At 37.1% G+C, this 12,678-nt stretch overlaps 3 protein-coding genes across 3 annotated transcripts; 1 reads left to right on the top strand and 2 right to left on the bottom strand.

Moving 5' to 3' along the window:
• Positions 1–2,256: 2,256 nt before the first annotated feature.
• On the bottom strand, positions 2,257–3,969 carry c1d (C1D nuclear receptor corepressor). The gene is made up of 5 exons (XM_088421683.1): positions 3,895–3,969; positions 3,515–3,656; positions 3,370–3,436; positions 3,194–3,249; positions 2,257–2,606 (listed from the first exon to the last, which is right to left on the bottom strand). The coding sequence occupies exons 2-5, from the start codon at positions 3,650–3,652 to the stop codon at positions 2,409–2,411; spliced, it is 459 nt and encodes a 152-aa protein (XP_088277809.1). The 5' UTR covers positions 3,653–3,656; positions 3,895–3,969; the 3' UTR covers positions 2,257–2,408.
• Positions 3,970–4,604: 635 nt separating this feature from the next.
• dnaaf10 (dynein axonemal assembly factor 10) lies at positions 4,605–10,715 on the bottom strand. Its single transcript, XM_088421485.1, has 8 exons — positions 10,412–10,715; positions 9,965–10,065; positions 9,761–9,891; positions 9,416–9,517; positions 8,026–8,141; positions 6,627–6,761; positions 5,679–5,776; positions 4,605–5,561 (listed from the first exon to the last, which is right to left on the bottom strand). The coding sequence occupies exons 1-8, from the start codon at positions 10,595–10,597 to the stop codon at positions 5,354–5,356; spliced, it is 1,077 nt and encodes a 358-aa protein (XP_088277611.1). The 5' UTR covers positions 10,598–10,715; the 3' UTR covers positions 4,605–5,353.
• A 204-nt stretch (positions 10,716–10,919) lies between these two features.
• On the top strand, positions 10,920–12,631 carry pno1 (partner of NOB1 homolog). The gene is made up of 7 exons (XM_088421608.1): positions 10,920–11,219; positions 11,295–11,441; positions 11,638–11,721; positions 11,851–11,911; positions 12,001–12,118; positions 12,220–12,290; positions 12,422–12,631. Exons 1-7 carry the CDS (start codon positions 11,031–11,033, stop codon positions 12,487–12,489), a joined length of 738 nt encoding a protein of 245 aa, XP_088277734.1. The 5' UTR covers positions 10,920–11,030; the 3' UTR covers positions 12,490–12,631.
• The last annotated feature ends 47 nt before the right edge of the window (positions 12,632–12,678 follow it).

Consider the following 12,678-nt stretch of genomic DNA (forward strand, 5'->3'; position numbering starts at 1 on the left):
AACAGATAAATAAATAAATAAAGCACTTGGACCTAGTATGTTCATCTTTTCTCTTGGATATGTCTTTTCACACACACAAACAGCCCCCCCGGGGCGGCCATTTGTCATCTGCGGTCACGCTCATTTTCGCCTCCAACTTGAGGCATTCCTCTGCAAAATTTATGTCCAAACAGCTGCACCCTCATCCGCCCCGGTGCATGCGCAGACCTCGAAGACAACGCCGTCCCGAGGACGACCGCGGCAGATCAAATCCATTCCACACCTCCACTCGGCGTCTTCCGAGCATTCCGGGCAACAGCTGGGTTTGGACACATGCGCTTTCTGGTGTATGCTTTGACGCCTAGTCTGCTAGTTTCACGCCTGAGAAGTCCACAATTTCAAAAAAGGTGGAAGGCCCGGTTTTCCTCATCTTGCCTGCATGGACCGCCATTATACAATAAACCCAATTATTCATTCACAAACTCACCTACTCGCAAAATTCTTGCAGATAATGATAACTAAAACAAACTAAAAAGAATTTACCATGCTTATCCTTCAAATCACTTATTTTATTCTTGCACATGCAGAGATTCACACATACACACACACATTAATTTACACACTCACACCCAAATATATAAGTAGCTAGTGTTAGCCATTAGCTAATATTTTTGCAGTTTTAAAAAGTCCAGACATTCAATCCCAAGGATTTATTTACAAAATGTAATAAAATACTTATTGATTTTTGAACATATGCATTCAAATGCCAAAGTAATCAATTACCTAAGAAAATTGGCCCCAAAGTAATTAATGACTTAGGTAATTAACAACTAGAGAAATCAATTGCTTTAGTAGTTTCATACTTTAGTACCAAAAGAATGTGATTACTTTAGTACTTAAGCACCTGAAGAAAATAATTTCTTTGGTATTTGGTAATTAGTTAAAGTGAATGATTAATTTAGTTCCTAATTCATTTAGTACCAACCATTTTTTGACCCTCATTTAGCTAAAAACTTGAAAATTGCCGTTACGTTCCCAAAAATATCCGCAGTAAGTAAAATCCGTTCAGTAGTTTTACCTTTTTTTGCTTTTGATCCCTTTTGTTTTTAAGTATTTTTCTTTTTATAAAATTAATTAAAATACTTTTTTCATCTGGGTTAACTTAGTATGAGGGAAAAAAAAAAAATATATATATATATATATATATATATATATATATATATATATATATATATATATATATATATATATATATATATATTTTTTTTTTTTTTTTTTTTTAAATTCAAGACCAGTTCTTTAGAACCGTGGGGTAGACATGCTAACTCCTTACATGCAGCTCCATGCAATTAACATTAGCATTTACTCACTAAAACTGACTCCCTGAATGCTAACAGAGAACCATCATTCAAATAAAGAAAACAAACAGAATAGAATTTCCCACCAAGGCCACACACCAAAATTTGACATCTTTGAGCGGCATGGGGAACAACAAAAGCTTGGAAAAAAATATCACAAGGAATGAGGGCTACGCTGGCGTCATTTCTAGACAAAGTTGCCGTAGGGATGTTTAGGAAAGATGAAAAGAATGAAATACAAATTCCCTAGACTGAAAAGCCGCCACCGCCGCCGCGTTCTTTGCCGGCCTTGATTAGAAAGACCCACAAGAGTGGCAGGCGCATTAAGATAAAGATCTGGGCTCTGCAAAAGTGAATTACACCAAGGAAACAACATGCATGTGTCTTTATCAAAAGTGACAGAGGTTATTATAAAAGGAAGTCTCATTATGGCCAAACTGTATTGGGCTATTTTCTAATCACAAGTTTTTGACACCCCTCCAGGGCTCTTCTAATTGTTACCATAAAGGCAACTTTCAGGGAGCAATGTTCTGCTTGATTTACAAACAACACAAGAACCGCTCAAAAATACATCAAAATATATATATATATATATATATATATATATATATATATATATATATATATATATATATATATATATATATACTGTATTTATGGTAATTTGCTAATGCGTGCAAAACCCCAGGTAAAAATATCAAAATTTTATAAACCTATTAAAAATGAGTAACAAAATAGTATAGTAAGAGATAAATAATAAATGTATATAATTAAATGTCATGATAAAAATTATATAAAGGAAAAATGAAATATTTACCTTTGATACCGAAGTCCATGCCTTTGAACATGAGATAAGAGGAAATATTCTAGATGACTGAACTTTAATTAAAAAAAGGATCATTTGTAAAACAGAAAAATAAAAACACGCAAATGTTTATTTCAAGTGTCAGTCTTGAAGCAACACAGAATTCAAAAGCAAGAAAAAACAAAACATCAAATACTGAAATACTAAAAGGATTCACAGAATCTCTATCAGAACTTTTTGCATTTCAACATTCCAAAACGTCATCATCAGCTTTTCTTTGGTCGCTTGGCTGGCTTCACATCCGAGGTTTTGCTAGTCGCCGCCACTTTTTTCTTGGACGCTTTTTCCTGCGGGTCAAAGAGGGCTCCCCTCAAGAAACGCCGGGCGGCGCCTTTATCCAGACGAGCTGCCTTCTTCTTGTCCGTGATGTCTTTCACTCTACTCATGTATGTCCTTATTCGCTCCTGATGGGCACACAAAAAGACTAGGGTGGGCATTGTTCAAAATGTATCAAATGTATCAAATTAGGTGCTCCGATATTAATTTGGTAAAAAGCTAACAATTATAACTTATTTATGCATATGAAGTGCAAAAGCAAATTACATAATAAAACGTCCTTAATGGATAATGATTACTTACTCCCAGTGAAATGAAAAATGTTACAAAGGTTACAGCCATTCTGGAAGTCCAACAAGTCCAAATTCGCCGTCTTCAACTCCGCGTATATCTTCAGGACTTCCAGCATGCGTTTTCGTGTTGGTATTGAGTATCACAGGATGAGTCTCTGTAGCATCTTACGACACCGCTGGTTTCCCAGAGCTCGGCGGCAGTATGTAAGCAATTTTACTGGGTAACCCAAAATTACCTAAACGTCAAATGTGCTTTTGCCGTCCACTGGCCATGAGGTGAATCGATTGATAAGTTTTGCTGAATTGATATTGAATTGCAAACAGTAGCATTACAATGCAATGATGAATTAATATTTTGACCCACACATAAACAGACAGTCAATAAAGTAGCAAAATTGCAAAGAGACAAAAGGTGAACATACCAATTCTTGCTTGATGCCATGTTCTCTCGGATTGACGCCTTGCGTTACCAAATACACTGTAAAAGATGTTTACAACCATGTAAAAATAATGTGTTTAACGGGTCTTGTTGTGGAAATTTAAATTTGTGTTTCCTTCTTGTTTAAATACAAACAAACTTTTTATGATATTCACTTACTCCAGAATAAAGAATTGAGCGTGTAGGCAGACATCAGATCCAGTTTGGCCTGATCCAGAGGATCCAGCTGTAGAAAAAAAAAAAAAAAATTGTATTCCCACATCAGCAGGCATTACATGATAGAGTATAAAGAAAATGTGCGTACCTTTTGCTCCAGCTCATTTCTGGGCAACGACATGAGCGTGTCCAACATGTTCTTGACGGTTGACACCGATGATTCGAAACCTTTGAGTTGCTCGTCTATCTCGTAAGGATAATCGCCCGGTTCACCGTCCGCCGCCATGTTTCTGGGCAATAATTAATATATTTATTAATAGAATGTCAACAGCTAGTGTTTATTTAGCTGTATAAAATTACATGCTTTGTAGGGCGAGCAGCGTTTAGTCGCTTAGACAATGTATCGAGAAAAGCAAAGCAGTCACGTGTAATATAACGAAAAACTGCCACTTGTGCTACGAAGGTGAAAATATTAAATCAAATAGGTGTATCTAAAACCCACAACACATAAAACTGGTGGAGGTTTACCTTTTTTTTTCCAGATGCTAACGTTAGCTTTTAACCACGATGCGTAACCCGGATGTGACGCAAGGCGAACGGATGTAATTGCTTTCAATGTTTACACTGTTGATCGTTTTGCTTTGGTTTTTGTTTATTCGTTATTTAAAAAAAACATTACACATTTCATGACAAATCATGACAACTTTAATTCCAAAGCTGTCGAAAAAAATGTATTTGCCTGAATTTGTTTCAAAACGACCCCATGGTGGTGTCCTTATTATCTCCACAAGATGGCAGTACCTCACCGGTGGAGAATGAGAGCGCAGTAGTGTAGTTCACCGTGTGCCCAATTAAACTTTAAACGTTTCCACAGTCTTTGTGTTCATTTACGCTTCAAATTTAGCGTTTGCGTTTTATGACACCTTCAGCCTCACTTCATTTGTTCTGTATCGATATTGAGTGAGGGGTGTGACAGCATGAGCGCCTAACAGGGGGCACAAATGAAGCAAAGGGCATCAAGAAAAGATCAAAATGCCAGCATTGACCTTTCACCTCCTTCATTTCAAAGGAAACCTTTCCTTCAAAAGGAACAAAAGGGTTGGACTTTCAAGCTGTACTTTTGTTATTGTTCTAAGTGAATCACTTTGTGCTTCATTGTATAACCTTGTATGGAAATCGTCATGCATGTGTTATTTCTCATAAATAAAAAAGCATGCAAAATACACGACAGTGAGGAATAGATTGACAACGCATACATTTTTTTATTTTTGACAGGTTCATGCTGCAGTCCTTACCACATCTAGGTGTAAATGCGCATTTAGAGTATTTGCATTTATTTTTTTTCCAATTCCAAGTACTGTATAAAAAAAAAATGGAAATGCCATTAATCCATTCTTGGTCTCTACTGTATTGCAATTCCTCTGGCCAATAAGGAGCAAGTAATACAGACATACAGGCACAAAGAGCTTATTTACTCAGTTATATTCAGTATTGAATTTTTTTTTCCTCGCTGAGGATAAAGAATATGTGCCAATGAGACTTGCAAATTGTAATTTGTGTTGCTGCACCATTTGCGATCAAATATCTACTACTTAAATGTTACAGCCTGGTGACAGATGCTATTTGTTAGTATGCAAGGCGTTTCAAACTTTCCTAGGGTAAAGTTATTAGGTTGCTTAAATATCTGCCACCCATGTATAAGCAATCATAAAACTGATAGGGAGGGAGTGCCAATTACCTTGGAAGAAAACAGAGCCCCCTTTCAGGTTTATTTAATTGTAGAACACAAAATGTAATGGATTATATAAATATATAATCAAACACACCATGGTTTTTTTTTTTTTTTAACATTCTTATTAGAAAACCTTCCAGTATTAAAGGCATCGTTGTTGTTGATATTCTACATGTAAAAAGCCACTTCCCGCTCCAAAAAGGTCCAGTTTGGCCTACAATTTCCAAGTGAAACACGCCAGCTTTTGCTTCGTTTTCACACAGTGTTGAGTTTGGTGACGATGAGCACGCGCACCGTCTGGTCGAAGCCGGCGCACACGCACAGCCCCAACTTGTCGGGGCTCCAGTCCAGGCTGGCCACGGGCTGCGTGGAAAGCGTGACGTTCTGCAGCAGGCTGACCGAACCGGCCACGCCTACACTGGAGCCGTCCGAGTCCTTCTTGCTGCGCTGGGCGGGGTATTCGCTAGCGAAGAGGAAAAAAAAAAAAAAATCCCTATTAAAAAGCATAACTTGTGTAATGTGAAAGAACACGCTTGAGAGGAAAGTGCCTGAGATGAATACATTAGAAATTCTGACTCACTATTTCCACAGATGAAGGCTGCCTGAGCCACCAGCTGTCAGAAAGATTTCTCGGTTCTGAGGTAAATGTCTCACCTGCCAGATGGTGGATTTATGAGCCTATAAAAAATAATCATGATACTAAAATTAATTTTAAAAATACATTAAAAATACCTGCAAATTGCTTGGCAAGATCACTTTGAATGTAACAAGGCTATCAAAGGTAAATCTGCCTGACAAATGCTTTATAAAATTACATCATTTAAAAATAGTGAGAAACATGGTTCACAGCAAAACAGTTGAGCAAATTGTTTATAATGTTTTACCAAATGACAAACACGATCATCCCCAAAAACAGGGATAGAGATCTTTTCAATTATTAATTAAATAATCCAGAGCAAATGGATTAATGAATCAATTCAAAATGGGTATTAAATAAACAAAAATAAGCAATCCAACTGGTAAAAATGTGTCAACAAATCAATCAAAATTAAATTTAGAAAAAAAATCCCAAGCAAAAATATTTTTTAAAATCGAGAATAGACAAAGTAAAATTTGGAGGGGAATAAATAAGCCAATAATTAAAATAAATGTAAATAAATAACATTTAGGGACCAATGTTTATTTCTAACAATTTTTGAATAGACTTTTAGTGCTCTATAAATAGTTAAAGCATTTCCTGAATTGCAAATGTGGCAACTGTTTTTACATGTTAAATTGTCAGTGCTTGCATTTCGAACCGTCTGAAAGAAAATAAGTTTACCGCCAGCAGATGTCTACGGAGGTATTTCAAAGCCAACATTTAACACTCGCAGGAATCACCTACTGTCAATCACACTAGCACCAAACCGCAGAGCATGACAAACACAGCTGTGAAAACGCTCATCACACTACCACCTGAAAGCTTACAAAAGTAGCAAAAAAAACATTTTCCACACCGTGGAGCCAAAACCGCATCAGCTCGCACTACCTTTTCGGAAATGGAGGCGAAACCCTTGGTGGGGTGCTGAGTCCTCATATCGAACACGTGGAATTTTCCCTCCAGCGAGGTGGCCACCATCTTGTTCATGTTGATGTCCTTCCTATCGAATTCCACGCTGCACACCTGGTGGACAAAGGTGGAATGTAAGGAAAACTAACACCCAGTCGATTATCATATGCTTTACACGGTTGAATTTATGCATATAAATGATGAAATCTTACAATTGGAGATTTAAGGCCTTAAGTTTTTACTTGTTTTGATCCAGACTTTTCTAACCAGGAAGTGAAACGTCTCGTTGAATGGAGCTGCACCTATCGCGGTGTGGCTGCCGCACCCCCCTCATGACATCATTCTAAAGCCGGCAGTCACGACAAAACCACAACAAAGCTGACGTTGTAGCGATTAGTAATGAAAGTCAGTGGCGCAGTCAATGAATGAGTGCATTTTACTGACTTAGAAATGAACTGGAGCTGCCAACAAAGCAAAAGACGTGTCACACAACCGTTCCTCCTATCAAATCAGCCCCATCGGGAAAACACTACACATTAGTTGTCTGGCCATGGGCTTCCAAAGAGAAGTGAGAAACTCAACACCATCTCACACTGGTAAATAATATATTAGGGTGAGAAGAGCAGAAGCTTTTGTCATGCAAACATGCGGGAAACATTTCCCCCTGTTGGTTGGATGACAAAGTGCTTGATTTTACATGTTAGGTAGACGGCTTTTTAAATGTTAATATCGCCGAGCATCAGCTTCATTAATCGTGGCAGCCAATATCGTGTTCGCAATTAAAATTCGATTAATTGTGCAACCCTAATACGGACACTTTGAAATTTCCCACTCATAAGAAAAAGAAAAAAAAAACACCCATTCACTTAATGTTCATTTAATAGCATTAGCTAGATTTTAGCTGCTAGTCATCAGGTGAAGCTACAGCAATTTGCTGTCAAAAGTCAACAGTAAATATTTAGTAGCGGTTAACACTATTAATGTGACAGGATTATTAAAAAATGAAAAGTTGTCAAAACGCAAAGTGTTTTTGGATAGGCCTCTTTGAAATAAGTACAAAGCAGGAAGAATTCTGAAATCGGATGAAGTGTTCTGGAGGAACTGAGCCTTTAGTGGGGACAACTGACCCTTTTGAAGAATCTTTTTATGTGCAATCCCCTTTAGAAATCCTGATCCAAAAAACACATTCAAATAACATTCCCCTCTTCGACAAGTGGGTGACAATTTTCAATTAAAAAAATCCAGTAAAATTATGAGACGCCAATGGGTCAAAATTGAAGTTGTGTTACAAATGCCAACAATTGTCTCAAAAAAAAAAAATACTGATTTAACTCGTGATCAAAGGTTATTTGGCACTCATTTTACGTGTGGTCCTCACCCCGTTCTTAATGTTGGTCTCCCAGCGCAGCGACATGTTGCGTAGGTCAAACAGTTTGATGTCGCCGTTGTCGTAGCCGGCGCACACGCAACGGTCCTGATCGTTGAAGGCGTGGCCTAAAGTGACATATGATTTGTCAGGTATGAAATAAGTCAATCTTGATTTGGGGCGAATAATGACAGGTTCACTGCTAGAGTCAATTTTGCAATGGAAAGAAAAATATTTTAAAAATTCAACATAATATTACATAAATAATTATTATTTAAAATACTAAATTTTAAAGCAAAAAAACAAGTCTTGAAAGGCGATCTAGAGAAAGGTTAGTTGCTATTAGAGAGCTGTCAAAATTAAACGATTAATCAATTGACTTGATCATCGATTCTTTGCCGATTTTCATAATCGAGTAATCGTTTAGAGCAATTGGTTTACTTAAAATTGTCCAAATCTTCCAATTTCGGCCTCCTTACAAAATTAGGCTGATTATCCTTGGTCTTTATTCAAAATATGTTTGCAAAGATTTGCTTTTAATTTGGTAAAGCGATGACGTGAGCAGTAATTTGAGTTTTGAAAATGTTGGTAAGTACATAATCAATCCTTTAGAGTGATACTGCTTAACTGTTAAGTTTTTAATCACTAAATTATACCAGAAAAACAACAATAATTGGGCAAATAAAGCCTAATTGAGAGAAATGTTTTTTGTGATATTTGATTTTTTTATTTGATTAATGGCTAGAATATTATATCGAATAATAATTCAAAAAAAGAAAAAAAGAAAAGAATGCTAGTGCTTGTAACAATTTCTTCAGTTTAAAATACACAAAAATTGTGAGAGATTTTTATTTTACTTTATAATTATTAAAAAAGTTCTAAGGATAAACTTATTTTTTAATGTGCTTCTCCACATAGCAGTTCATTCTATTCTATAAGTTATTTTTTAATCACTAAGCAACAGTAAAAAACAAAACAAAACAATAATTGGTAAGTAAATTTATTGGGGGAAAATATTTTGTGATATACTTGAATGATTTTTTTTGATTAATGGATAGAATATTCAATAGAAAAATCATTTGTAAGAAATATTCAATTGATACAGCCCTAGTTGTACATTCAATTTTTATACTTTAAAATTTGCAAAAATTGTGACAGATTTTCATTTAACTTAACTTTGAAAAAAATAATCTGAGGTTCGAATTTTGTTACTTTTTTAATGTGCTGTCAACAATTTTGCATTTCATCCTAACCTAATAGTTGTATATTATTTTGTAATCACTAAACAATACTAAATAATCAACTATAATTCACGAGTAAACTTACTGGGAAAAATAGTCTTTTGTAATTGACTTGAATTCAAAATAAAATCTTATCAGTTAATTCGATAGAAAAAACGAACCAAAGGCGACTGTCCAGCAGTCCCGCTTGGCATCTCCTTCCACGGGCTGCATGTTGGCTACAGGTGAGTCCCGCTGTCGAGGGTCCCACACTTTCACTGTACCTGCAAAAGTAGAAGATATATTCATAATACATCATCATATTATCTCAGGATGTAATGCAGCAACACATACTCTGTTAATACCATTCATATCCTGGGACTGAATCAACCATATTGTCAAGAACATTTTTGATTCCGTTTAACAAAGAGGTACCGATAATTTGTCCATGTGTGAACATTAATTTAATAATAATATAATTGCAGTAAAACAAATGTTCTAGCACTACAAAAGTTGTGATGTAGTACCATCTCTGCTTCCGGTAACAATCTCAGGCGCGCCGTCACCGATACCGAGGCCGCCGACTGCGTCGATGCAGTTGACGATCTCCTTGTGAGCCTTCACGGAGTACACGGGTAAATTGGGCTCCTCCAGATTCCTGCACGATTGCTGAATTAATCACTGCAGGAAGCAAAATGAAATGCTGTCGTTTGCACAAAGTAAGGGTTTACCAAATGTGTAGATTTCCGTCAAAGTCCCCCGTCGCTAAGTGTCTTTGGCGGAGAGACGAGGCTCCGAATGTGCCGCACTTTATGGGCTTGGCTTTCTCCACCTGGGACATAGAGACACAATGTTGACGACTCATTTGTGGGTTATTAATCTATGTTGGGGGAAGAAAAAATGTCAAGAATGAACTTTTCGAATTACACATCATGTATTTATATGCATTTTTATTGTCCCTTTGGAAAACTCACTCCTTGGTACGTACAATGTGAGCTTTTATTTTAACCCTTCTCTGCCTGCCAATGGATTTGAACATGCCACTGAGAAACGTTTCCGGTTACTATGGAAACGAGGTACCAACAACAAAAATAATTCACATTGCCCCTATCCCCCCTCCCCTAATCGCCATATCTCAAGTATTTCACGAATGTTATAAAAACAGTTATCACGTTTACCTCTTTGATGATCTGAGCTTCTCCGTGCTGCATTTCGTAGATTTGAATGACTCCAGTTCCTCTTGGAAAGTTCCCAAGACACACAAACTTGGAACTGCACGGGATCCATTTGCAATCAAAAACCGTGTAGTTTAAACTCTTCTGGATGTGTGCGATGATTTGGGGCTTCGAAAGTGGCGTCGTCATCTTTGGCCCCCGAAAAACGCCAAATAATATTCAAATGTGCGTAAATGGAGCTAGTAAGTATGCAAACACATGACGCCAGGACCTTCTTCCTTACGGGAAAACTTGTTAACGAAGCCAGTGAAGCCCCAAATAGATGACGTCACGAGCACCGGTGTTTACGGATATGCCTGAAAAAAGTTAATATGCTGGTCAAGATTTACACAGTTTATGATGAATCAATACTTCTTTGTTTCTCTTTTGGTTTATTTATTTGCATCATACTATAAAGTTTTAATAAAAAATAACGTTGGTTTATATATTTCCTTTTATTCAGGCGACATCAATGATACCTTTTAGGTCTTTTCTTGTTGCACGAGGACGCCATCACCCTCCGAGTTAGTTATTTTGTCCACATTTTTCTTCCCTTTTGAACTTTTTAAACGCGGATTTCACCATGGATTCGGCGACAAGTGACGCAATAGAAACCGACACCGCGAAAAAGCAGGATGACAATGATAGTTTTATAAAAGTTAAGTCCAAAAAGAGCCAGAAGAGAAAACTGGAGTCAGCTGACATGGACACCGAGGGTCCTGTCGCAAGCAAGAGGCCACAGTTTCCGCCTATTTCCCTCGACAAATTAAGGGTATTAAGGGTCGCATTGTGTTTAAAACGCTTAGATATATAGTAGCATAATAACTATAAATGTTTGTGTTTTTAGGGGACAGATCAGATGCGAAAAGTGGCCGTTCCAGCTCATCGTTACACTCCTTTGAAGGAGAACTGGATGAAGATCTTCACCCCAATCGTGGAAAATCTTCAGCTTCAAGTCAGATTCAACCTCAAAACGCGAAATGTGGAGATTAAAGTGAGTTTCTAAATTCATTGTGCATAAAGTAAGTTTTGAGTGGCTAAAATCTGGAACTTGCACCAAAACCATCTGCTTCAATCCCAAATCGTTGTTGAGTTTTTCTCCAAAGATTAATCAACAGAAATCTTCCAAGTGAGGCTGGTCTGAGATATTTTGTGATTTATTTTGTCAATTTGTTTTTCCCACTGTCCAGACTTGCAAAGAGACACAAGACATCGCTGCACTCACCAAAGCAGCAGATTTTGTGAAAGCCTTCGTTCTGGGCTTCCAGGTTGAAGTAAGTTTGTTGTCGCGTGTGCATTTTTACACTCACAGCAAACAGTTATTTGAACAAACCTGGAAATGGTGCAACACATAATGATTTAATCTATATTCATGATTTCATCATCATTTGTGGACACTCCAGGATGCGTTGGCCTTGGTCAGACTGGATGAACTGTTTCTCGAATCCTTTGACATCACAGACGGTAAAAATAATCTTTTGCAATGCTCATTTGACTGAATAGACTCAGATGATCTGTGTAATTTTTTAATTCCTTTTGGTCTGTTTCTGCAGTGAAGCCACTGAAGGGGGACCACTTGTCCCGAGCCATCGGCAGGATAGCGGGCAAAGGAGGAAAAACCAAATTCACCATTGAAAATGTCTCAAAAACTCGCATCGTGCTGGCCGAAACGTTAGTTGCTGTTTAAAAAAGAAATCATACTATTTCTGGAGCATTTTTTTTTTTAAATGTTGAAATGATGCTAGATGTTGACTGGCATTTTGTGTCCACAGGAAAGTGCACATACTGGGCTCCTTTCAAAACATTAGGATGGCTCGCACAGCCATATGTAACCTCATTTTAGGTAAGTTAACATTGTTTTATATTTCACACTTAAAATTAGAGTAGGCTTGCAGTATTATCATTTTGTAGAAGTTATTTCCAATTAAATGGGGATTGTAGACAGCTAATTACTTATGTCTTTATCTTCAACAGGAAGTCCACCATCTAAGGTCTACGGGAACATTCGAGTGGTTGCGAGCAGATCTGCAGAAAGATTCTGAACCAATTTTTTGTGCTGGATTGCGAAGTGTATACGGACAAGGGAGTTAATTTGGACTTGACATCGGAGAGGAATCTCACATACGTGGGATGAATGTTCCTGATAATTGTTTACTGTATATATAAAAATATGCAAATCATCAACGGAGTCCATTTTGTGTTGACTTAACTGAAGTATTAAAACACTAGAA

This window comes from Hippichthys cyanospilos, chromosome 8, assembly GCF_059441005.1.
Source record: "Hippichthys cyanospilos isolate Australia breed blue-spotted pipefish chromosome 8, RoL_Hcya_1.0, whole genome shotgun sequence".
Taxonomy (NCBI): Eukaryota; Metazoa; Chordata; class Actinopteri; order Syngnathiformes; family Syngnathidae; genus Hippichthys; species Hippichthys cyanospilos.